The following is a 24,291-nucleotide window of genomic DNA, read 5'->3' as shown; positions in this document are numbered from 1 at the left end:
GTTCTTGTATGTATAGTGTTCTATCAGTTTTTTGTGTTGTCAGTGTGTGATTTTTGGAGTAATTGTTGGAGTTCTTATTATTATTTTTCTTCCACAACTCCTTTGTCGTAGAACTCCTCCATGGTTATTAATGCAGCACTAATGACACACATATCATCTCATAGGGACAATGTCAATGATGTGCAGTCGACCTTTTTTGGAGCCAAAATATCAAGGTCAAGGTCAAGATTGCGTCAAGTGTCAAAAACCAAAAATGTCCATATCTCTATGAATATTTATCGTACAAGTTCAATGCTTACATTTATGAAAAGCTCGTCTCAAGTGGATTATTTTATTTCATTAGACCAACGCTGTACGACCTACCAGTAAAAAGATCAGTAGGGGTCAAAGTTCATGACATCACAAAAAAAACAAATCCACTTGGCCACAAGTTGACATCCAGTGTTCAGACTGGTACCATTGAACAACATTTCCTTTCAATGTGTGACCTTGACCTTTGCTCAAGGTCATGTGTAAGGTCAAGGTCAGTCTTCTGTTTTTCCTGCATTATATAACTTGTCAACCAATCCAAATACATGTTGTCATTTTTGCTGATTTTCAATGACCGAATACATATTTCCCTTGTGAATTCAGGTCTTGCCTGGATTTGTGTGTTACTGTTGTCATTTTGTCTATTTTTCACTCATTTTTTCTCTGTTTGTTGGTGTTTTGTGTTTTGTTACAGTCATTTTGTACTTTTCTTCTTTTCATTTTGTGTCATTTTGGAATCATTTTTATTGTCATTTGTGTATTTTCATTATCATGTTGTATATTTCTCTCAATTTTTGTGTGTTTGTTATGATTTTTTGTGATTTTGGACTGTCTTTGTGTATTTTTGTTGTTGTTTTGCATCATTTTGTGGATTTTTGCTGCGATAATGTGTCGTTGGAATAAGAATATTGTGTATTATCGTTGTCATTTTATTATTTTTTGCTTTTATCGTGTGTATTTTTCTGTCATTTTGTGTGTTCTGGTGTCATTTATTTACGTTTTTGTTTCGGGGCCTCACAGACTGAGGGCCGCCAGTCGTCCATACCTGAATTAAACTAATAATAATCATCATTTTACTGCATAAAAAGTGCAGCTGTTTGTGCTGCTTTTCTGAAAAACACTGAAACACACACACACACACACACACACACGTTGTCTCTCCAGCTGTTTTCTTTGTAATGTCTTGGTGTCGACAAGTTGTTTGCATTTGGTTGAATCCAGCAGAATCCCAGACTCATACCTACTCTATTGTTCTTCTAGTCTGTCACGTTCTGGATCGTCTCGGTCAAATCATTTACGTTAGATTCCAGAGAAACTTCTAGTTTGTTTGGGTTAATCATCGCAGCCACATCCTGGTTCGTACAAAGCACCTGGGAGGATCTTTGCTGAGTCATAGGAAAGCTTTGAGTGTCCGACAGGGGAGAAGTGTGTGCGGTTCAGAGCGAGCGCTGGAATGTGGTGTGGACCAGAGAATATTTCTCTCTCCGGTGTTAAAACAGGCTCGTCTGTAGGAGCAACAGCAATATGAAGAGATTTCCATATTTCACAGCGTCTAATATCAGCGCAACAGTTATTCACAGACATGGGCAACAGCCGGCCCAGGGGCCACATGTGGCCCTCAAAGGAAATACACTAAATGACAACAAAAATATAAAAGAAATGTGATCAAAAATACACAAAACAACAACAGGAATACACAAAATGAGAGGAAAATCCACAAAAATCGTTTAAAAACCCACATGGTGACAATAAAAATATACTAAAAGGCTCTAAATACACAACATGACAATAACAATACACGTGACAAAACAAGAGAAAAAATGTATGACTCCAAAAATCATGACAACAAAAATGCACAAAACACCAGAAATGTACAAAATTACAATAAGAATACACAAAACTAACGCCTAAAACACAAAAATACACAAAACGAGTGAAAATTTGGCCAAAATTATTCGAGAAATACAAAAATACACAAAATGTCTTCAAGAACAAACAGTATAAATAATGACTCCGACAAAATAGAATGACAGCAAAAATACACAAAATGAGAGGAAAATCCTCAAAAATAATTTAAAAACACACATGACACCAGAAATGTTCAAAATGGCTCCAACAAAACAAAATGACAATGAAAATATACAAAATTGAGTCCAAAAACACTTAAATACACAAAATGACTTGAAGAACACACATGTTGACAACAAAAGTATACATAACTCCAACAAAATAGGATAATGGCAAAAATACACTAAATGAGAGAAAAATTCACAAAAATGACTCCAAAAACACAAAACAATGGGAAAATACTCAAAATGAGATATAAATGTACAAAAACAACTCCAAAAATACACAAAATGACTATAAAAACACACAAAACAAAGACAGACATACACAAAATAAGAAAAAACACAAAACAATATGAAAATGTACAGCAGAAATGTTCAAAATGAGAAAAAATTGCACAAGAAGGAATAAAAAAAATACAAAATGACAACAAAAAACAAAAACAACAAGAGAAATACACAAAATGAGAGAAAAATGACTGCTGACACACAAAATGACAACCAAAGTACAAATACATGTCAATACAAAATGATAACAGAAATACATAAAATGACTCCAAAAACACACAAAATGAGAGAACATTTCCCAAAAATAACCTCAAAAATACATAATGTCAATAAAAATACACAAAAATAGTGAAAATTGGTCAAAAATGCTTAAAAGAAAATATAAAATGACATGAAACCATATAAAACAACAACACAAACCCCATGTTAATCTCTGATTGGTCATTATTCTAATGCTGATATGAATGTTGATCATGTGACCCTCAGATCAGATACAGTCACATGTTTATTGCTCTGCTGTGATTAACGGTTAATCACTGGTGTCTGTCTGTCTTTGATCACATGACCTCTGACTATGTGTAGTGACAGCTTCTCAGGATGAAATCTGAGCTTTTCCAGGGAATGTGATGTGCAGTGATGTGAGGTCCATTCATAGTTCTCATCACATGGTATGTGTGGGAATCTGAACCTGAGCCAAAGTATGAGAAAGTCAATGAAAATAGTCTGAAAACATTTGTTACCTTGTTGATTTAAAAGCATTTATTTATTTTTCCATGAGCATCAATCATCCCAATCTGTAGTCGTGGTCTGTGATTCTTCCAGCAGCGTGTGATTATGTTTCTGCAGACAGACAACGACCACCCACAGTTCAAACATCACGTCACTGCAGGAGGATTTAATACTACTGTACGCACTGTAGGCCTCGTTTAAGAACACATTATACTGTAGATATAGAGCAGCTAGAGAGAGTCACTGATACATCGTTTACTGTGTATCATCTGTTTTAGCAGGAAAGGGTTCACAGCAGTTCAAAGCTTTTACTGTATCAGCCACAAACATCTGAGGGTCACGTGATCAGCATTAATGTTAGCATTAGAATAATGACCAATCTGTGTTTTATATATTCTACTGTCAAACTGTCTATTTTTGGAGCTATTTTTGTTTATTTTTCTCTCATTTTGTGTATTGTTGTGTGTTTCTTGAGTCATTTTTTTGCATATTTTTGTTGCCATTTTGTGTTTTTGGAGTTATTTTTGTATGTTTTTCTCTCATTTTGTGTGTTTTTGTAGTCGTCAACTGTTTTTTCAAGTCATTTTTGTGTATTTTCCTCTATTTTCGTCACATGTTTTTTGCTCGTCACTTTGTGTGCTATTGTTGTCGTTTTGTAGTAAATTTGTGTACCTCTTTGTGTTTTCTGTCATTTTGAGTACTTCTGTTGTCTCTTTGTGTGTCTTTTGAACCAATTGATGTATTTTCTTTGTTTTGTGTGTTTTTTGGAGTAATTTTGTATATTTTTGTTGTCGTTTTGTGTTGTTGGAGTCATTTACGTGCAGTTTTTCTCTGATTTTGTGTATTTTTAGTTGTTTTGTATGTTTTTTGAGTCCCGTTTATAATTTGGTCTTCGTCACGTGTGTTTTTGAAACAATCTTTGTATATTTTTCTCTCATTTTGTGTATTTAAGTTGTCTTGTGTGTTTCTTGAGTCCATTTTTTTGTCATCATCTTTTATTTGAAGTAATTTTTGTATTTTTATCTCATTTTGTGAATTTTTGTTGATGTTTGGTGTGTTTTTTTAAAAAAAAATTTTGTCATTTTTGTCTAATTTTTTTTTTCTATATTTTTCTTTCATTTTGTGTGTTTTAGTTGTTGTTTAGTGTGTTTTGAGTCATTTTGTATATTTTTGTTGTCTTTTTGTGTGTTTGGAGTCATTTATGTATAGTTTAGTTGTCAAGTGTGTTTTTGAAACAATCTTTGTATATTTTTCTCTCATTTTCTGTGTTTAAAGTGTCTTGTGTGTGTTTTTGTTTATTTTGTTTGTTTATTTGAAGTTAATTTTTGTATTTTTGTCTCATTTTATTTATTTATGTTGATGTTTTGTGTATCTTTTGAACCATGTTGTGTATTTTATGTGTTTTTTTTGAGTCATTTTGTCATTAACATACATTTTTTCTCTGATTTTTGTATATTATCTGATTTTCTGTATTTTAGTTGTTGTTTTGTGTCTTTTTGAAGTCATGTTCTCCTTTTTGTTGTTGCTGTCATTTTGGACATTTACTTTAGAGCCACAGTAAATTAGACACAGGGCCCTCATGTGGCCCCTGGGCCGCCAGTCGCCCGTGTCTGGTTGAGAGTCTTTGAAAAGAAAAGCTTGTATAATAGTCTGGATGTGCTTATTGTGAATGAGGCGTGTTTTCCACCACAGAAATGAGTCCCAGTCTAATGTTTCCATCCATCACTGGCAGTAGCCGCTCTGCTCCTCCTCTCTTTGTCTGATCTCAGTTTGGTCAGAGTGACTGTATTTATCTGGACACGTCCCAGTGTTTGGGGCCCCACAACAGGCAGGAAGCTGTGTTATCAAACCTGTGGAATGAGACCAATGGAAACGCCTGAACTCAGCCTTTTTTGTGTTTTAAATAGGGATGTAATGATTCACTCAACTCCTGATGCGATTCGATTCACGATACTGGGTTCACGATACGATTCTCTCACTATTTATTTTACAAAATGGGACTGTAGACAAATGATGACTGAAAAATATTCCTTTAGAAAATACTGTATTATTTTCCTTTTATTTTTAATTGTCAAAAGAATCTCTTGATAAACTATTCAAAATACTGCAATTTAACTAAAAATAAATCTTGAATGAAATAAATAAAGGAATAATACAAATGAAGAAGAAGCCTATTAATTTAAATTCTGGTTCTATACTAAACAATGCAAAACTAGTTCTTTTTCTTTTTAAAAGTGCAAACCCATCATTGCACTGATTTACGTCAGATATTTGTTTGGACCGGCAGAGGGCGCTGGCAACCCAGTGGTCGGTTGCGACAGTTCCAACTCTGTTTAGTTGTAGACAATGAAGCCGAGAAGAAAAGCTCTCCTAAGAGGCCTTTACTCTCCCTTAAACAGCGCGCTGACACGCTCTGGTGGCTGAAGTGTGCGAGTAAATCACTACGGTGGCCGTAAAAGCACACAACACAAAACAAAAACGCACACAAATACAAACGCAAAGCAGAAGTACAAAGCAGCTCGGTAAAAATCCACAAAGAAGTGTGACGGTAACGGAGGTGTCAGTAGCTGGGTTTCCATTACAGATTTTCGCAAAATATAAGCGATATTTTTAAATGTCGACTGTATATTTGCGCTTTGAACGTGTTTCCACTGAATGTTGTTTTGGAGCCTCGCAACTCCCGTGAAATCTCATCCCGTGGCGAGAATTCGTCACAGGAAGTCGGACGCTCCAAACCTCCTTATAACACTCTGTATTCCTTTGTTGTTTCACGTCTAATGTGGCAATAATCATTTTTGAAATGTGTTGTTAAAGAAATGTCCCATTCTCTTCAACATCGAAACATCTGAAATAACTCCTCATGAAAGCGTAAACTGTTTTGCGAATTTTAGCGTTTTATTTTTTAATTCAGGTGTTTCCATTACCAGTTTTTATTGCGCTATTGAGATTTTGCTCATTTCTAAGGGCAATGGAAACGCAGCTAATGCCTGATCCTTTCCGTCACTCTGCTTTTGTGTTGAGAGCTTTTACGGTCATCGTAAATCACAGACTGTTGAAGGACTCCCACCCAAGAGGACTTCTATCCTCAGGTTTTGTGTCTTTTTCGTGTCACAACTGTTTTTATGTTCTTTTGAAAAACAGGCGTTACATCAAAATATTTAACTTTTTCTGATTATTTAGAGCAACCAAAAGCAGCACACGTTGTTACGGTCAGCAGCTGTTTCCAGCTGTTAAATGATCTATAAATCAGGCTGATTGTTTCACTCCAATAGAAAACAATGGGATGTTTACAGGCAGTTACAGGCCGCGTGACATCATCAATCGCATGATTTCAAGATGAAGAAACACAGGCTCCATAATCGTAAAATAGTCCCATGGTGAGAAATAATGTGTTTTGTTAGACATAGATCTAAAAAGTACATTTGGAAGGTTTGATGCCAAACTTGTCCTTTGAGTGAAGTGGTGCAGTCGTAGTGTTTGTGGTTTGTTTTGGCTCAGAAGTCCATGGGAGCCATGAAAAAAAATGAAGCAGGTTGTGCTTTCCTTCCTATTTAAGGGCGGAGAGTCCTCCGCACGCTGTGGAGAAGTCGGTTTAACACGGGCGACCAAAAAACCTGCAGCACTCCAGGTTTGTGCCACGAGTTGGACTGAAGTCAGACACACAAACGTAAACACAAAAACATGTCATTCATTGGCAGGTTTAGTAAAGCTGCCCCCCCTAAACCTTTTCACCACTTTTACACCTAATGTCACAGATGTTGACACAAATTTGTCACCTTTTCCACCATGTTTTGTCACTTTGAACCCATTTTATTTCTATTTAAAACCAGGATTTCCATCTTTAAGATGACTATAATAATAATAAACATTCCTGGATAACAGTGGATATTATTCAGATGAATAAATAAATGTGGTTATCACAGATTCATAGAACAATGGACCATCATTTTACTGACTTTATGGATGGACCCCAAAAATCTCTCCCCTTTATTCCCCCTTATAGATGGTCCTGTCTCCACATGACTGTTCTTCAATGTTCATGTCTGTGTTCAACCACCTTCAGCTACAGTGGGGGTCCCCGGGCTCTGGGACCTTTACTTTGGGGGTCGCGGGCTGAAAAGATTGAGAACCACTGATCTACGGGACTCCACATCCCACAATGCAATGCACAAAATGTCAACAAACTGAGTGTTTACGGTGGAGATAAAAAACGAGAACTTTTAAACCACAATTTCAACCTTTTTTCATTTGAAAACAAATGACGTTGAATTCATGATGTAATTTCTGATTTAATCTGATCTGGGGTGTTTGCTTTAATCCCTACGGTGCAGATCTACAGCGTCTAACCAACAACCCTCAGAGGGAGTTGTAATATTTATGGGATCACATTCTGTCAACTCTGTCTGTCTATTTATGCAGCGTGTGGAAATAATACATGGGGGGTTGTTTGGGGTGCTTCTGTTTTAACACTGTTTCACACGCACTGATGCTAACGCTAAATGCTAAAGGTCACAGCTTTCACCAGAAGAGACGAACGTTTATCAACTTGTTTTTTTTGTAGCATTTTTTACTCACTTCAGATGTTTGTTGGCGTGTGTGAAGCCATGGTTTTAACACTCAGCCAAAGTCTGCAAAGGAAATCAACCTTTCCTTTTTCACCCCCCCCCCCCACCCCCCCACCCCCAAAGAAAAAGCTGCACAATAAATTAGGGTTTCCGCCCAAGTATCAATTAGAGGTGTGTGTTTTGCTTTCATCACAGGGAGCTGTGTGTGTGTGTGTGTGTGTGTGTGTGTGTGTGTGTGTGTGTGTGTGTGTGTGTGTGTGTGTGTGTGTGTGTGTGTGTGTGTGTGTGTGTGTGTGTGTGTGTGTGTGTGTGTGTGTGTGTGTGTGTGTGTGTGTGTGTGTGTGTGTGTGTGTGTGTGTGTGTGTGTGTGTGTGTGCGTGCGTGTGCGCGTGTGTGTGCGTGTGTGTGTGCGTGTGTGTGTGTGTGCGTGCGTGTGCGCGTGTGTGTGTGTGTGTTTCTCACGAACCCGACTCACACAAACAACCTTCTTTGCCATCGTTGACTCTCTCCTCCCATTTGGGCTGCGAGGGAAAGAAATGAGTCGGTTATTTAAAGCCAGTGGGAGGAATGTGAGCGAGCGCTTGGGGACTGCACAATTTAGGACCCCATAGGACCCTGTGGAACCATGTAGTATTCTGTAGAACCATGTAAGACCCCGCAGTACTCTGTAGGACCCTGTAGAACCCTGTAGGACCTCTGTAGAACCCTGTAGGACTCTGTAGGACTCTGTAGGACCCTGTAGAACCATGTAAGACCCCGCAGTACTCTGTAGGACCCTGTAGTATTCTGTAGAACCATGTAAGACCCCGCAGTACTCTGTAGGACCCTGTAGAACCCTGTAGGACCTCTGTAGAACACTGTAGGACTCTGTAGGACCCTGTAGAACTTTGTAGAACCACGTAAGACCCCACAGACCTCTGTAGGACCCTTTCTGCCTAGTTGGGTCCCTCTTTCTCTCTGAACTGTATGTAGTATTTACAGTATCTAATTACATTACATTTATGTGTCTAGATCTTCACTGTTCATTTATTTTTTCCTCTTTTCTCTTTATCCAATTAATGACAAACGACCGCCATCAGTTATCTTTTATTATTTTAGTTTTTCCTCTTCTTCGTCCTCCCCCTCCCAGTTATCACACACACACACACACACACACACACACACACACACACACACACACACACACACACTGTTGTAAAGTGAAGGAATTTGTAATTTGTAGATATTTGTAAATGTCATTTCCAGTGTCTTGTCGTCATTGTCTTGTATGTATCTTGCAATGTAAAATTAAAAAAAGGACTGTGTAGAACCCTGTAGAACACTTTAGGACCCTGTAAAACTTTGTAGAACCCTGTAGGACTGTGTAGAACTCTGTAAAACTCTGTGGGAAGCTGTAGGACTCCAAAGAACCCATTAGAACTCTGTAGGACTCCATAGAACTGTGTAGAACTCTGTAGGACTGTGTAGAACTCTGTAAAACTCTGTGGGAAGCTGTAGGACCCTGTGGATCTGTAGGACTCCAAAGAACCCATTAGAACTCTCTAGAACTCTGTAGGACTCCATAGAACTGTGTAGAACTCTCTAAGACCCTGTACCTGGAGTGATTAATCTGGGTAAACACTAAACGCATCGTCAGCACTGACTGCTCTACCTGAACCAGACCTAGTCTAACCCCCGCTCCCCCCCCCAAGACCCAGTCTCCCCCCCGGACCCCAAAGTGAAGGCCTTCAGATACTCATTATATGACATCATCTCTGCGTTTCCACAAACATCTGCTGGAGGCGACTGACAGCTGGAACAGAGCCAGACCTAAAGCTACACAAACCACAGCACATACTTCCATGACACGTGAAAAGATTCACTTTTAGATCAGACATGGAAACAGACCCCCCCCCCCCCCCAAAGGAAACGCTCAAAATAACTACAAAAAATATAAAAAATATACATAGGAACTCAAAATGACAACACAGATACACAATACACATATTGACAACAATCTCTGCATTAACACAGGAAACAACAATGGGTTTTTGTGTCTTTTTTCTCATTTTTGTTTGATTATGTTTTGTATATTTATGTTATTTCTGTAATGGTTATGAAGGTTTCTATTGTCATGTGTTTTCACAGTTTTTTTTACATTATTTCCTTCTCTTTTTGTGTGTTTTTGTTATAATTAAATATATTTTATGTCTTTTCAATCATTTTGGATATTTTTTTGAGTCATTTTTGTGTGATTTTGTTGCTTGTATTGTTCTGTTATTTTCGTTGTTTACTTGCAGTCGTCCAGTGTGTTTTATAGAAAATGTGAATTGTTTTTAAAAATTTTGTATATATTTTTGGAGAAATTTAGTGTATGTTGAATTTTTTTGTGTATTTGACTATAATTTTGTTTGTTTTTGGAGTATTTTTTTGTGTGCTTTTGTTGTACTCGTATATAGTCGTCTTGGGTGTTTCTGGAGAAAATGTTATTTTTTTTGTTGTCCTTTGTGTAATATTGTATATTTTTTGGAGTAATTGTGTGTATGTTAGCTATTTATTTTTTGTTGTTGTATTTTTCTGTCATTTTATCTATTTTTGTAGTTTTTTTGTGGGTTTTTCTGCATGAAAACGAGGTCCAAATGTATAGAAAACTCACAGAGTCAGACCGAAGCAGAAATATTCCAATCCATGAGGGAAAAGATTATGGATTGTGAAAAATGAGCAGTTAAGAAAGAAAAATAAGCCGCAACAAAACAACTCAACGAAATGACAGAAAAGTATCCAAAAGATAACAAAGATACACAACATGACAAAAAAATCTAAATAATGTCAAAGCGATGACTAAAATATACAAAATTATAGAAAAATAGACAAAACAACAACAAAAATACACAAAAGGACAACAAAACAGACAAAATGACCCCAGAAACATACAGGAATACACAAAAATGAAAACAAAATACTTGCAAAAATACACAAAATGACAGCAAAGCGACACAAAATAACAACAAAAACACTCAGAACACACAAAGCGATGACCAAAATACACAAAAAGACAGAAAAATATGCAAGACGACAACAAAGATGCATGAAGTGACTCGAAAAACACACAAAACGAGGACTAAAATACACAAAAGACAGAAAAATATACAAAATTACTAAAATACACAAAAGGACAACAACAATCCACAAAACGACTCAGCACAAACTGACAGAAAGAAATATACAAATTGACAACAAAGACACACTAAATAACTCCAAAAACATACAGGATTTACAAAATAAAAACAAATACATTATATGTTTTGTCCAGTGTGTTTCTGGAGAAAATGTTTGTTTTTTTTGTCGTCCCTTTGTTTAATTTTGTATATTTTTTGGAGTAATTGTGTGTATCTTGGCTATTATTTTGTTGTTGTATTTTTCTGTCGTTTTATCTGTTTTGTGTGTTTACTCTGGGGGCGTGCGTGAAAACGAGGTGAAACGGGTCAGACTAAAGCAGAAATATTCCAATCCATGAGGGAAAAGAATACGTTGGGATGTGAAAAATGAGCAGCGAGGAAAGAAAAATAAGCCGAGACACAGAGAAAAAAGGAGATGCTGGTCTTTTAGTGGCCTGTACCAAACCCTTCCCACCCACCTCTGTCTGTCTGGAGATGACGCATCCAACGCCCCCTCCTGCTCCTGCCGCGGCCTTCCCTGCAGCCTCAGCGGCAGCCGCACCCTCTCAGCCCAGAAACAACAAATTACAGTTGAAAGAAACCACAGCCCAGATAGAAACCCTAAACCTGGTGTGATCGCCCTCTTTCTTTGGCTACAAATAGCATGTAGCACTCATAAAGCTGACTGAGTCACCATCGCTGTGGGATTCAAAATAAAAACCTTTTTTCTTTTCTTTTCCATGCGATAATGACACAGGAATGGTGACACAAACCAGAGCCGCTGGTGCAGATAAAAGTTCTCACTCCACGTCTCACACAGCTCTGGTTTTTTAACTGTATTGTATTGTTTGCTACGCAGGACTTTAATGTTTGTGATCCTTCCAGTTTATTTAGAATAATGTGTGTTTTAATTTACAAGTGTGAAATATAACGACTGCCTTGGATCTGCCTCCCACGTTTCCTGCCAGTGTTTATATAACTCCACTTTACACACGACACGCTAAAAAAAGGGTTTATTTTCAAATTCCTGGTAGAATAGAATAAAGTTTACAGTTGATCGTCCACTGATCCCATTGTTTGTGTTTTGGAAACTCTTCAGATCTTGTCTCATGTGTTTGAGCAGCAAAAAACGCAGAAAATGACAAAGTTAAGCAAAACAATTATAGAAATACAACAGAAATCCACAAAACAATGAGTAAATTACACAAAAGGGCAGGAAAATACACAAGACAAGAAAAAAGGTACAGATAATAACTTGCAAGAATACACAATATGAAAGAAAAACATTTTAAATGACAACAAAAATATGCAAAAACACACAGAAGGACAACAAAAACTCAAAGAGCATCAAAAACACAGAAAACGAGGACTAAAATACACAAAATCACTTCAAAAACATACAGGAATACACAAAAATGAAAAGAAAAATGCAAAAACACAGAAAATTACGTAAAAAAGTACGAAACAACAACAAAAGGACAACAACAATGCACAAAATGTTTCCAAAAACATACAGAATACAACAAAGATACAGATTATGACAGAAAAATGTAAAAAAAAAAAAAAAACAACAAAGACACCAGGATCAAAGCGAACCCTTTGTTGTTTCCTGTATTAATGTTTTTTATTCTAATGCTGACTTAAATGTTGATCATGTGACCCTTGGATGAGGTCATCACTGTGATAGTTTTCTTTCCTGTCACACTTTGTGCTGCGAGAACGTCTGTTTTTCTCTCTCTGAGGTCAATCGTGACATTTTGAAGAGCTTTTATTATATGTGTCACATGAGCAGGGATGGGAGGAGCCTAATGGGGAAAATTACGCTTGGAATCTAGAGCTCAAAATGAAATTAGCGATTAGTTTCAAATGTTTGACAGGAACATTATGACCATTCAGCTTGAGTCCAAGGGGCGACGTTATGAAGTTAATGTATTAAAAGGAGATGTGGCACAGGGTCAAACTGGGGCGTAGAAAGCAGCCAATCACAGCCGAGCGTTTCAAATGTTGGCTCTCACTGAGAATAACTCTGGAGGAAAGAGCAGCAGCAACTGCAAATATAACCAACAATTATAGTGGATGCATAGCACACATTATCACACAATGACAGCATGCACACACACACACACACACACACACTCAGCACTAGTTGGAAACACAACGTTCACAAACTATCGCATTAACACGAGAGAAATATAGTTTCTCTTATTCTTTAGTTTGTTTCTACCTGTTTTTTTGTTGTTTTTAACTTCATTTGTGTATTTTTGTTTGTTTTTGGAGTCATTTTTGTGCTTATGTTGTTCTGTTATTTTTATTTTGTTGTATTTTCATTGTGTACTTGAAGATTTGTGATTTTTTTCTTGTCCCTTTGTGCAATTTTTGTGATTTTGTATATATTTTTTGGAGTAATTGTGTGTATGTTGGCTGTTGTTTTTGGTGTTGTTGAGTTTTTATATTTTTATCTAATTTTACCTGTTTTTGGAGTTCATTTTTGTTTGTTTACAATTTACCAATTTTGTTGTCATTTTGTTGCCTATTTCTATTTTACTCTCAATTTGTGTGTTGTTATTTTCATTTTGTAAATTTTTGTCTCGTTTTGTGCAATTTCTGTAATTGTAGTAATTGTGTGTATGTTGGCTGTTGTTTTTTGTGTTGTTGAGAATTTGTGTTTTTCTGTCATTTTGTCTGTTTTGGGAGTGCATTTGTGTGTTTTTGTTGTCATTTTGTGTATTTTTCTTGTCATTGTGTGTTTTAGGAGTCATTTTTTGTTAGTCCTTGTGTGTTATAGTCAATTTGTGTGTATTTTTTAGTTATTGTGAGTATTTTTCCCCTGTTATTTGTTGGTTTTGTGTGATTTTGTGTTTGTATTTTTGATGTAATTTTGTGTATTGTTGTTGTAGTTTTGTATATTTTTCTCTTTTGTGTGTTTTTGGAGTGAATTTTTATGATTTTGTGTTTTAGGAGTAATTTTTCTATATATTTAATATCATTTTGGAGTCGTCTTGTGGTTTTTGGACAAAGGTGTGTAAACTTTGCTGTCATTTTGTGTGTTTTTGGAGCCAGTTTGTTTTGTTTTTTTATTTCAGTTTATGATTTTGTGTTTGTATTTTTGTATATTTTTCTCTCATTTTGTGTGTTCTTGGAATCAATTTATGGTTGTTTTTTGCAAATTTTGAAGTCAGTTTGTGTTTTGATGTGATTTTGTGTTTTAAGAGTAATTTTTTATATATTTGGATTCATTCTGGAGTCGACTTGTGGTTTTCGGAAAAAAAGCTGTAAACTTTTCTGTCATTTTGTGTGTTTTTGTAGTCAATTTGTGTTGTTTTGTGTTTTATGAGTTACTTTTGTGTAGATTTAATATCATTTTGTATATTTTTCTGTGTTTTTGGAGTTGTCTTGTGGTTTTTGACTACATTTTGTGTACTTTTTGGTCATTTTGTGTGTTTTTTTGGGTCATTTTGTGTTTTTGGAGTGAATTTGTGTTGATTTTTTTGTGATTTTGTGTGTCATTTTTGTATATATTTAATACACTTTTGGAGTCATTTTGTGGTTTTTGGAGAAACTTCTGGATATATTTCTGTTATTTTCTGTGTTTTTGGTGTCTATATTTTTTTTGTGATTTTGTGTATATTATCATTTTGTATCTTTTGCTGTTATTTTTCTGTCTTATTGGAGTTGTCCTGTGGTTTTTAAGTTCATTTTGTAGGTTTTTGGTGTCATTTTGTGTGTTTTTGGTGTCATTTTGTGTGTTTTTGATGTCATTTTGTGTGTTTTTGATGTCATTTTGTGTGTTTTTGGTGTCATTTTGTGTGTTTTTTATGTCATTTTGTGTGTTTTTGGAGTCATTTTGTATGTTTTTGATGTTATTTTGTAGATTTTTGGTGTCATTTTGTGTGTTTTTGGTGTCATTTTGTGTGTTTACTTTGGGGACCATAGATGTAATAGAGTCTTTGAGCTAATGCTCATCCTGAGCGTCTCTGATTGTGTGAAACCTTCACACATTCCTGCTGCGTCCCATCCACAGGTGTGTTTAACCTCAGTCTGCCAGCTTTATTCATACCTCACATTCATTTACAGCAGCAAAGAACTCGTGGGCACGTTGGATTTTTTAATTCCACTCCACCTCTCATTTCAGGAATGTGTGAAGTCGATGTGTAAAGACAAAGGTGTGGTTTCAACACTCTGAGCCAAACAGAGAGAGAGCGTCACCTTCTGTTCAGGAACGCAGATTTATAAACAAGAGTAGAACCAATAAAGTACGAGTTATGTTGTTCTGCTAATTTCAGCTTTTATTGTAGTAATGTAACCACAAACGAACAGGACACGTACAGAGGAAAGGATAGAGAGAAGAAGAGAAGAGAGGAGAAAGAAAGAAAGCAGAGGCAAAAACAATACAGCTGATATTGGCAACGCGCGGCCCTCGGTTTAATATTATACAACGCCCAATTTAAAGGCAAAAAATGACTCAGAAACACATGAAATGACAGAAAAATACACTAAACAACAGAAAAAATTCACAGAATGACAGAAAATACACTAAAGAACAAAAAAAATCCACAAAATGATAAAATACACTAAACAGAAAAAAAATACACAAAATGATAATAAAAAAAACACAAAAAATGACAAGAAAATAATTTGAACTATAGAAAACTATACAACTTACAAAAAGCACACAAAATGAGAGCAAAAATATACAAAATTACACTAAATGACTCAAAAAAACACAAGATAACACAAATCACACACAAAATGACCACAAAATACAACATTTTTTGGAAAACACACATTATGGAAACAAAAATACATAAAATGATAGAAAAATACACAAAACATTTCCAAAAAAACAAAATGACAACAAAAATGCACAAAATCACTCACAAAACACACATGACAACTACAAAAATACACAAATGACAGAAAAAAAAGACAACAAAAACACACTAAATGACAGAAAAACAAAGGAAACGACTGTAAAAAAAATAAGCAAAATTATTCCAAAAAATGCACAAAATCACAAGAAGAAAAAAAATCACAAATAAATCAAAGTTTTTGTCTGCTTCTGTTTTTTTTTTGTTTTTGCAGGTTTCTTCTTCGTCCTGCTCTGAGTCTCATTCACTGCTGTTCATAAACTAGTGACACTGTTTAGTGAGAGGCTGCATCTGTTTTCCTCATCACACATTTAATCACATTTTATAGATGTTCTCTAATGTCTATGCTGTGTTTAAACTGTTTCCTTCATTAGAGCTGAGTCCAGACGCTTGGCAGTGACTATAATCACTAACATGTGTTCAACACACACATAGTATTAGTTTATTATTACCTTTAACCTCAGCACAAATCATCAGACGATGTGATGAACAGACATTAGATGTTTTATTATGGCGGGGTTTCTCTGACCCAAGGATTGATTACAATAATTACTGGATTTTTGGAGTGATTTTCTAAATTTGTATCTTATTTTGTATGTTTTTGTTTTTTGTTTTTTTTTTTTTCATTTTGCCTCATTTTTGTGTTTTCAGGGTAATTTTTGTGTGTTTTTGGAGTCATGTTTGTGCTTTTGTCGTTATACTTTTGTTTTGTGTGTTTTTGTTGTCATATTGTGAAATTTGTATGGTTTTTTAATGTTGTTTTGGTGTTTGTTTTGTTTTTTGAGTCATTTTTGCTTGTTTCCGTGTTTTTTGTTATCCTTACTTTTGTTTTGTGTTTTTGTAAATGTTTTTTTTTGTAGTTTTGCTTTTTTCTTTTGTATTTTTTGAGTCATTTTTGTGTTTTTCTGGAGTCATTTGTGTTTTTTTGTTGTCCTTACTTTTGTTTTGTGTTTTTGTTGTCATTTTGTCATTTTTTCTTGTCATTGTGTGTCATAGAAGTCATTTTTTGAGTCATTTTTAACTGTTTTTGTTGTCATTTCTGTTGTCGTTTTGTATTTTACTCTCATTTTGTGTGTTTTTGTTTTTATTTTGTACATTTTTTGTCATCTTGTGTATTTCGCTGTTATTTTGTGTGTATTTGGAGTCATTTGTGTGCTATTCTTGTTCTCTACTTTTGTTTTGTGTTTTTGTTGAGATTTTGTGTGTTTTTTAAGTCATTTTTGTGTTTTTATGGAACTTGTTTTGTGTGTTTTTGTAAGTTTTTTTATGTCATTTTGTGGGGTTTCTTTTTGTGTTTTTTAAGTCTTTTTATGTGTTTTTGGAGTCAGTTGTGTGCTTTTGTTGTTATTATTGTGTTTTTGTTGTCATTTTGTATGTTTTTTTATGTTGTTTTGTGTTTTTTCAGTAATGTTTGTGTGATTTTGGAGTCATTTGTTTGTTATTCCTGTCCTATACTTTTGTTTTGTGTGTTTTTGTTGAGATTTTGTTTATTTTTCTTGTCATTGTGTGTATTAAGAGTAATTTTTATGTATTTTTGGAGTAATTTTGTGTTATAATAAAACTATTTATAATGCTTACTTAGCCTAACAGGACAAAGTAGACTTAAACTTAGTGACGTTCTCTCTCTAAATGCGTATTTTTTACACTCATACATGTTTGCTGTGTTTCTAGCCTCTGTATCGCCAACTATTTCCTTTTATTGTTCCATTTTGAAAAGCGCAGCACTTAAATAAACACAATGGGGGTCTGAATACGCCTCTGTACTCACTGACTTTCCCACACATTGTGAGATCGTTCCCACATGTTGGATGGAAGGAGTTCCACAGATGGATCAATGACTTTAGCTGCTCTCCTGCTCAAAGCATCACTTTTCTAAGATGTGGTTTAATGTGGAGATTTCATGTAGCTTTGCCCACTCTGCAGTCCGCCTGCCTCATTTATCTAAATATATAGAATATGAAATCGTCAACTGGCTCACATGATGGTGTAAAATATCTAATAAAAGTCTGTGAACTCACTCACATCACATGCTGGTTCAGTATATTAAAGAACGAGTTCTGATGAACTACAGCTAGGCCCGAGGAACGTCTCTGCGCTGAATAGCACGTACCACTTCCCGAGAATTCAGTGAAATGACTCGGTTCCACCGAATAACATGCAGAAAGCACTATTCATGTGTTACTAGCTCTATCGCTGATGTGTTTTCTGATCATTGGAACCACGTTGAACACACACTGTTTCACTTTATTTATTTATTTATTTATAATTTTCTTAAAAAGGGAAGAAAAAAACAAAAATAAACACACTGTTTCCCTTTATAGTATTTCATTTTCATTAAAATGAATATTAAGAAGTGATTAGGATAGCAAACACAACACTAGCCTCTTTAAAATGCACCAAAGGATACATTTATTACAATCTATTACTGACTAATTGGGTCAATATTCTGAAAAAATTCATCCTGTGTTTTAGAAATAGGCAACTGGTGGCCTGGGGACTGTATGTGGCCCTCAGTCTGAATTCCATAAGTGACTCCAAATTTAAAACAACACTCGCCCACACTCCTAAACTGCAAAAATACACAGAATGACAAGAAAAATACACAATATGACTACAAAAATAAAGAAAATGATCGAACAATATATGAAACGACAACAAAAATACAAAAACTTGACCCCAACAACACAAAAAGACAGAAACATACACAAAATGACAACAAAAAAACCCACAAAACCACAGCAAACACACACAAGATGGCAAGAAAATGACTCTGAAAACATAATATGATGACAAAAATGCACAAAAGACTGAAATACATACAAAATTTACACAAAATTACAATAAAATTACAACGAAAACCCCTGAAATTAGTGAAAGATACACAAAGCAACCATAAAATATGAAGAATGACTCTCAAAACACAAGAACAAAAATATCACAAAATGAATCCAAAAACTCAAAACAACAAGCGCACACAAAATGAGAGAATTCATACAAAAACACACAAACTCTTTGTTCTTTCCCATGTGTTCATGCTGAGATTGGTCATTATTCTAAATGCTGACATCATGTGACCCTTGGATCAGATACAATCACACGTTTGTGATAAAAGTTCTTCCTCTAAACTCTAAATTACCTGCAGGCCTGTGTTAGTGACTCATTGCAGAACTAACCCTGTTGTTTTCCTCTGCGTCTCTACAGTTGTGTGTCCGTTGACGTGTATGAATGGAGGAGTTTGCAGCTCGAGGAAGCACTGCCTGTGTCCTCCAGGCTTCACCGGTCGCCTCTGCCAGTTCCCCCTGCATCAGATGCACCAGGCTCAGGCAGCGCGGGGCAACAAGCAGCCCGTCTACCCCGAGCACCTGAAACCAGATGGCCTGAAGATAGTGGAGCAGACGTCCATAGCACGCACACAGCTCACACAAACACGCTCCGTTTTCACCCTGCCCTTCTCTGCAGTGGGCCACCACTCGTCTGAAGGTATCTGCTCACACCACACATGGGCAACTGGCAGCCCAAGGGGCCACAAAATGATCCCAAAACACAAACAAAATGACAGAAATATATACAAAAATAGCAATTAAATATAAAACATCTGCTGAAATATGCAAAAATTACTCCAAAAACACACAAAACAACAACAAAAATGCACAACATGGTTAAAAAAACAACAAACACACGTACAAAATGAGAGACAAATATAGAAAAATAATGCAAAAACACACAAAATGAGAGAAAAATATAAGAAAATGGCCACAAAATAACCACAATAATAATAAAAAAAACATAAAATGACAGAAGTATACAAAGAAATTACAATGAAATATAAATCAACTACTGAATTATACAAAAATGATCCCAATAACGCAATATGGCAACAAACACAAAATGTGAGACAAATATACTAAATGAATCTACAAACACACTTAATTCACAACAAGTAGATCCAGACTATTGTGTAATCTTTTTCTGTCTAAAGACTCTGGACAAGTCATAGGAAACACGTGGCCCTCTACCTCATTTTGTGTGACCCCCAAAGTACATGCACAAAACAACAGAAAAAATACATAAATCAACTACAAAAACACACAAAATGAGAAAAAATTATATTGAAATGACTCCAAAAACACAATATGACAACAAAAACAAACACAATGGTTAAAAAAAGCATAAAACAATAACAAACACACAAAATTAATCCAAAAACACACAAAATGTGAGGAAAATATATGAAAATGACAAGAAAGCACATAATACAACATCAAAATGACAAATAAAACACAGAATGACTAAAAAACCAAACAACCTCTAAATGAAAGAAGAATATATAAAAATTGCACCAAAACCATACATGACAACCACAAAATGACTTAAAAATGAGAGAAAAATCTACAAAATGACTCCAAAAGCACAAAATGAAAACAAAATCACATAATGAAACATTAAAATAACCAGAAAAACACAGAAAGACTCTAAAAAATCTTAACTACAAACACGAAATGAAAGAAAAACATATAAAAATTACTCCAAAACCACATTAAAACCACAAAATGGATCCAAAAATACAACAAAAACATGAAAATGACAACAAAAATACACAGAATGATTCTAAAAAACAAAACAAACACACAAAATCAGAGAAAATATACTAAATTAATTCGAAAACACACTTCATTGATGCTCAGATTGATCGTTATTGTAAATGCTGACATGAATGTTGATCATGTGACCCTTGGATCAGATACAGTCACACGTGTCCCATCTCTGTTCTACAAGGTTCCTTTGTTTCATGTGTCATAATAACGTCTAATGTCTCTGTGCTTTGTGTTGTTTTTAGTGCAGTTTAACTTTCACGTCCACCACACACCAGACACGTCTGTCGTTATCCAACCTCTGGACACGTCACAGATCAAAGCTCCGCTCAAACCGGGTCAGCGGGCCGTCCTGACTCGGCACAAACCAAAGGGTCGCTGCTTTCAAGAGACCACGCCCAAACAAGCTGTGAGTGTTCCTGTAAAGAAATAACAACTCAGCTGCTTCCATTCACGCTCATCACGTGTCTCTATCTGTAGTGCAACAGCACGCCCCTCCCTGTTCTGACCAATCAGGAGGACTGCTGTGGCAGCGTGGGAAACTCATGGGGACAGAACAAGTGCTATCAGTGCCCCAAACTGCCAAGTGAGTGACGCCGTTCAACTTTGAACAGACACAAAGCAACTTTTCTTAACTCATTCAGTGCCATTGACGTCTATAGACGGCATTTGTGTTTTTTGGCTGGGGTTGCTAGGAGACAGTGTGATAAAGTATCAAACTTTGACAATGATGTAGTGATCAACTGGTGACATGTAGGGTGCAGCAAAGCACCTTTGGATGAGAGATCACCCGTTATGGGCAGAGAAAGAGGAAAAGAGTTTACAAGACAGAAAATGGCGCTACGAGAGTTGATGATGAAGTTCTCAGCAGCTCACACTCGACCAGAGCATGTGTGGAACCTGAGTGGAATATTGAGAGTGTAGCGATGGTGAGATAAAATGATCAAAAAAACGGGACAAGCGATGAGACTCGGCATGTCCGGGAGGAAGAGAAGGTTGCGTGTATGGAGAATGACGGGGGAGAGACTTGGAGGACGGCCAAAATACAGTGAGAAATCCAATCATTTCTGACCCAGATAGCAAAATAATAATAATTTTTCCATCAAAAGCCCGGTCTCAGTGTTGTTTTTGTAGTTTTATAGAAGGAAACCAATGTTGAGATGTCCCTAAAGCAAAAAGAAAAATAGCTTTTTTCAGAAAAAGCCGTTTTTCTCAGCTTTTTGTCACAAACTTGTGTTCAACTGCGGATTGCAGAAGAACGAAACAAGTTAGAAACAAAACTATTTTTTCTGATGAAATTAGAGAATTTAATCTTTCAGAATATGGTGTCAGAATTCAGAATTGGCACTGAATGAGTTAAAGGGATCCTCCACTGTTTTTACAAATGTGGCCTAAAACCTTTAAATTGTCCTTATTAGTAGATCTATTTCTAACAAAACACATTAATTTGCACCATATTCGCTTTATTAACTTTTAAAAATGGAACTACTATACAGTTATAGAGCCTGTGTTTCTCCATTTCCTCCATTCAGCCTGGTTTTAAGATCATTTAGTAGCTTTTTAAATCTAAATGACAACTTGTGCTGCTTTTGGTTGCTCTAAATAATCAGGAAAAGTTTAATATGTTGATGTAAACCTCTTATTTACCGAAAGAGAGTAAAAGCAGTTGTGACCCGGAAAATAATCTGTGACCACGGGGGGCGACAGTTCCAACTCTGCGGTTTGGTAGTAGACAATGGAGCAGAGAAGAAGAGCTCTCACTAACTTCAGCCACCAGAGCGTGTCTACGCACTGTTTAAGGGAGAGTAAAGGTCCCATAGGAGAGCTCTTCTTCTCTGCTTAATTGTCTACTACTAAACCACAGAGTTGGAACTGTCGCCCCCTGCGGTCACAGATTATTTTTCGGGTCACAACTGTTTCTACCCTCTTTTGGTAAACAAAAGAGGGTTACCTCAACATCTTTAACTTTATTTAGGACAACCGAAAGCAGCACAAATTGTCATTTTGCCCAAAAAGATGTTAAATGATCTAAAAATCAGGCTGAATGTTTCACTCCAATAGAAAACAATGGGATGTTTTACAGGCAGTGGGGCCGTGTGACATCATCACTCACATGATTTCAAGATGGAGGAACACAGGTTTTAAAATGGTAAAGTAGTGACATTATTAAAAGTTGATTAAATGAATATGGTGCATAATATTATGTTTTGTTAGACATAGATCTACTAATAATGACATTTTGAAGATTTTAGGCCACATTTGTAAAAACAGTGGAGGATCTCTTTAAAGGTTTTTTATTGTTTATTGGTTTCTGTCCAATTTTCCATCATTTTATACGTTCATAAATGTAAATGTAGCACAAATGTGGGATAAGTTGGAGAATTGATGCAGAAACAGAAAATGTGGAAAATCAGCTCAGACTCTAGTGTGTGTTCCTGATCCTTTCCAGCACACAACCAACTGTCATCAGGTTTCAGGAAAATCTTTGGCTGCTCTCCTTTTTTTCCACTCTGCTATTATTCCATCTCTCCGTCTTGGCGCAGACGACGCGGTTTTTCACTAAAACCTGATACTGTGACCTTGATTTGTGCCTTCAGGCCTTTTGGTTTTATTACGTTTTGTGTCGTTTTTGGAGATTTTGTGTCTTTTGAAAGTGGAAACGTCGACATGAGCTGTTCTCTATATTCTGCACTTTTTATTTTCTCTTTCACACTGTGTTGATCTCCTGCAGCGGTGGAATATCTGGCTGCACTGCGGGATTTTTCTCTCTTGCGGAAAGTTAGACTCAGGTTTTGGAATTTGGGGTTCATTCAGGGTAAAAGGAACGATTGTTTATTTCTCCTGCACATCACTAAAAAGAACAAGAGAAAATGTTTCAAGTCTTTTTACACAATGTATTACAGCTACTCCTAGCTACAGTGTTAGCATCACGGTTCTTAAATAAAGGCGGGGCCAAACGGAGGCTATTTTGTTGTGAGTCTTTTCTAAAATCATGCTAAAACCCTCACAAACACACTAACCATATTTTACTGATTCACACACAAACTCAGAGTGGTTTGCTTAAATACAAAAGATAATTCACAAACTAAGTGTTATTTTGTTTTTGCAAATAAGAAACATACCTATCAAACAAACAAAGCAGTTCTTAAATTAGAATAAAACTCCTTCAAGTACAAAACAGGACTGTCTTTAGAAAGTTTACTGGCATTTTAGAATCAGAAACAAATCAATCAATCAATTTTATTGATCCCAGGGCGAAATTAATTTGTTATTGAGGCTCGAGAAATAATTTGAAACAAAAGACGAAACACAAAAACATAGAAAAGAAACAAGAAAATGTGGATAATTAAATAAAATTAAAGTGCACACATTACAGTAAAAAAAATAAAATAATAATCATACAAATATAACTAAAGCATTACTGGTATCGTGATTTAGTTACTCTTTAATAATAATGATAATTACTGCAAAATCACACAAAATTAAAAGAAAAATGCAAAAAAATACACAATGCTCAATGATTGGTCATTATTTTAAATGCTGACATTATTATTTTTTTTTGGAATTGAAGGAATGTTTGTCTTTGCCATAAGCATCTAAAAGTGTTAAATACATTGTGATATCATCATCGTAACTAAGAGTAGTCCTGACATGATGACAACATGATGTGTGAACGGCCGCTGATTGGCTGAAATCTCCAAAATGGCGACACCCACAAATAAAGAGCTATTATGTGTGTTTGAAGCTAGAAGTAGACTTAAATGATTTTCTTCAGTTGTTATAATCATTAAAACATGTTATCTCAGCAGCTAATTGTGTCTAACTAACGCTTCCAGATGCTTCAGTCAAACAGACCATTGTGGAGGATTATGGCTCCACGTGTCCTCAAGGCTACAAAAGATACAACAGCACACATTGTCAAGGTAACGCACGTCATGCTCTGTGATCAAAGGGATCCTAAAAACGTGGCCTAAAACCTTTAAAATGTGCTTATTAGTAGATCTATGTCGAACAAA

At 35.7% G+C, this 24,291-nt stretch overlaps 1 protein-coding gene across 4 annotated transcripts in view; it reads left to right on the top strand.

The window, feature by feature from the left end:
* Positions 1–24,291, top strand: part of ltbp3 (latent transforming growth factor beta binding protein 3) — a 46,882-nt gene that overhangs the window by 2,948 nt on the left and 19,643 nt on the right. For all 4 annotated transcript variants that reach the window (XM_028466849.1, XM_028466847.1, XM_028466848.1 and 1 more), the window contains exons 2-5: positions 18,885–19,163; positions 20,521–20,684; positions 20,756–20,861; positions 24,112–24,198. In XM_028466849.1, coding sequence (XP_028322650.1) covers positions 18,885–19,163; positions 20,521–20,684; positions 20,756–20,861; positions 24,112–24,198 — 636 coding nt within the window. The remainder of the gene's footprint in view (positions 1–18,884; positions 19,164–20,520; positions 20,685–20,755; positions 20,862–24,111; positions 24,199–24,291) is intronic.

This window comes from Gouania willdenowi, chromosome 14, assembly GCF_900634775.1.
Source record: "Gouania willdenowi chromosome 14, fGouWil2.1, whole genome shotgun sequence".
Classification (NCBI taxonomy): Eukaryota; Metazoa; Chordata; class Actinopteri; order Blenniiformes; family Gobiesocidae; genus Gouania; species Gouania willdenowi.
The sequence above is the reverse complement of the archived record's forward strand: the minus strand, read 5'-3'. Positions and strand labels throughout refer to the sequence as shown.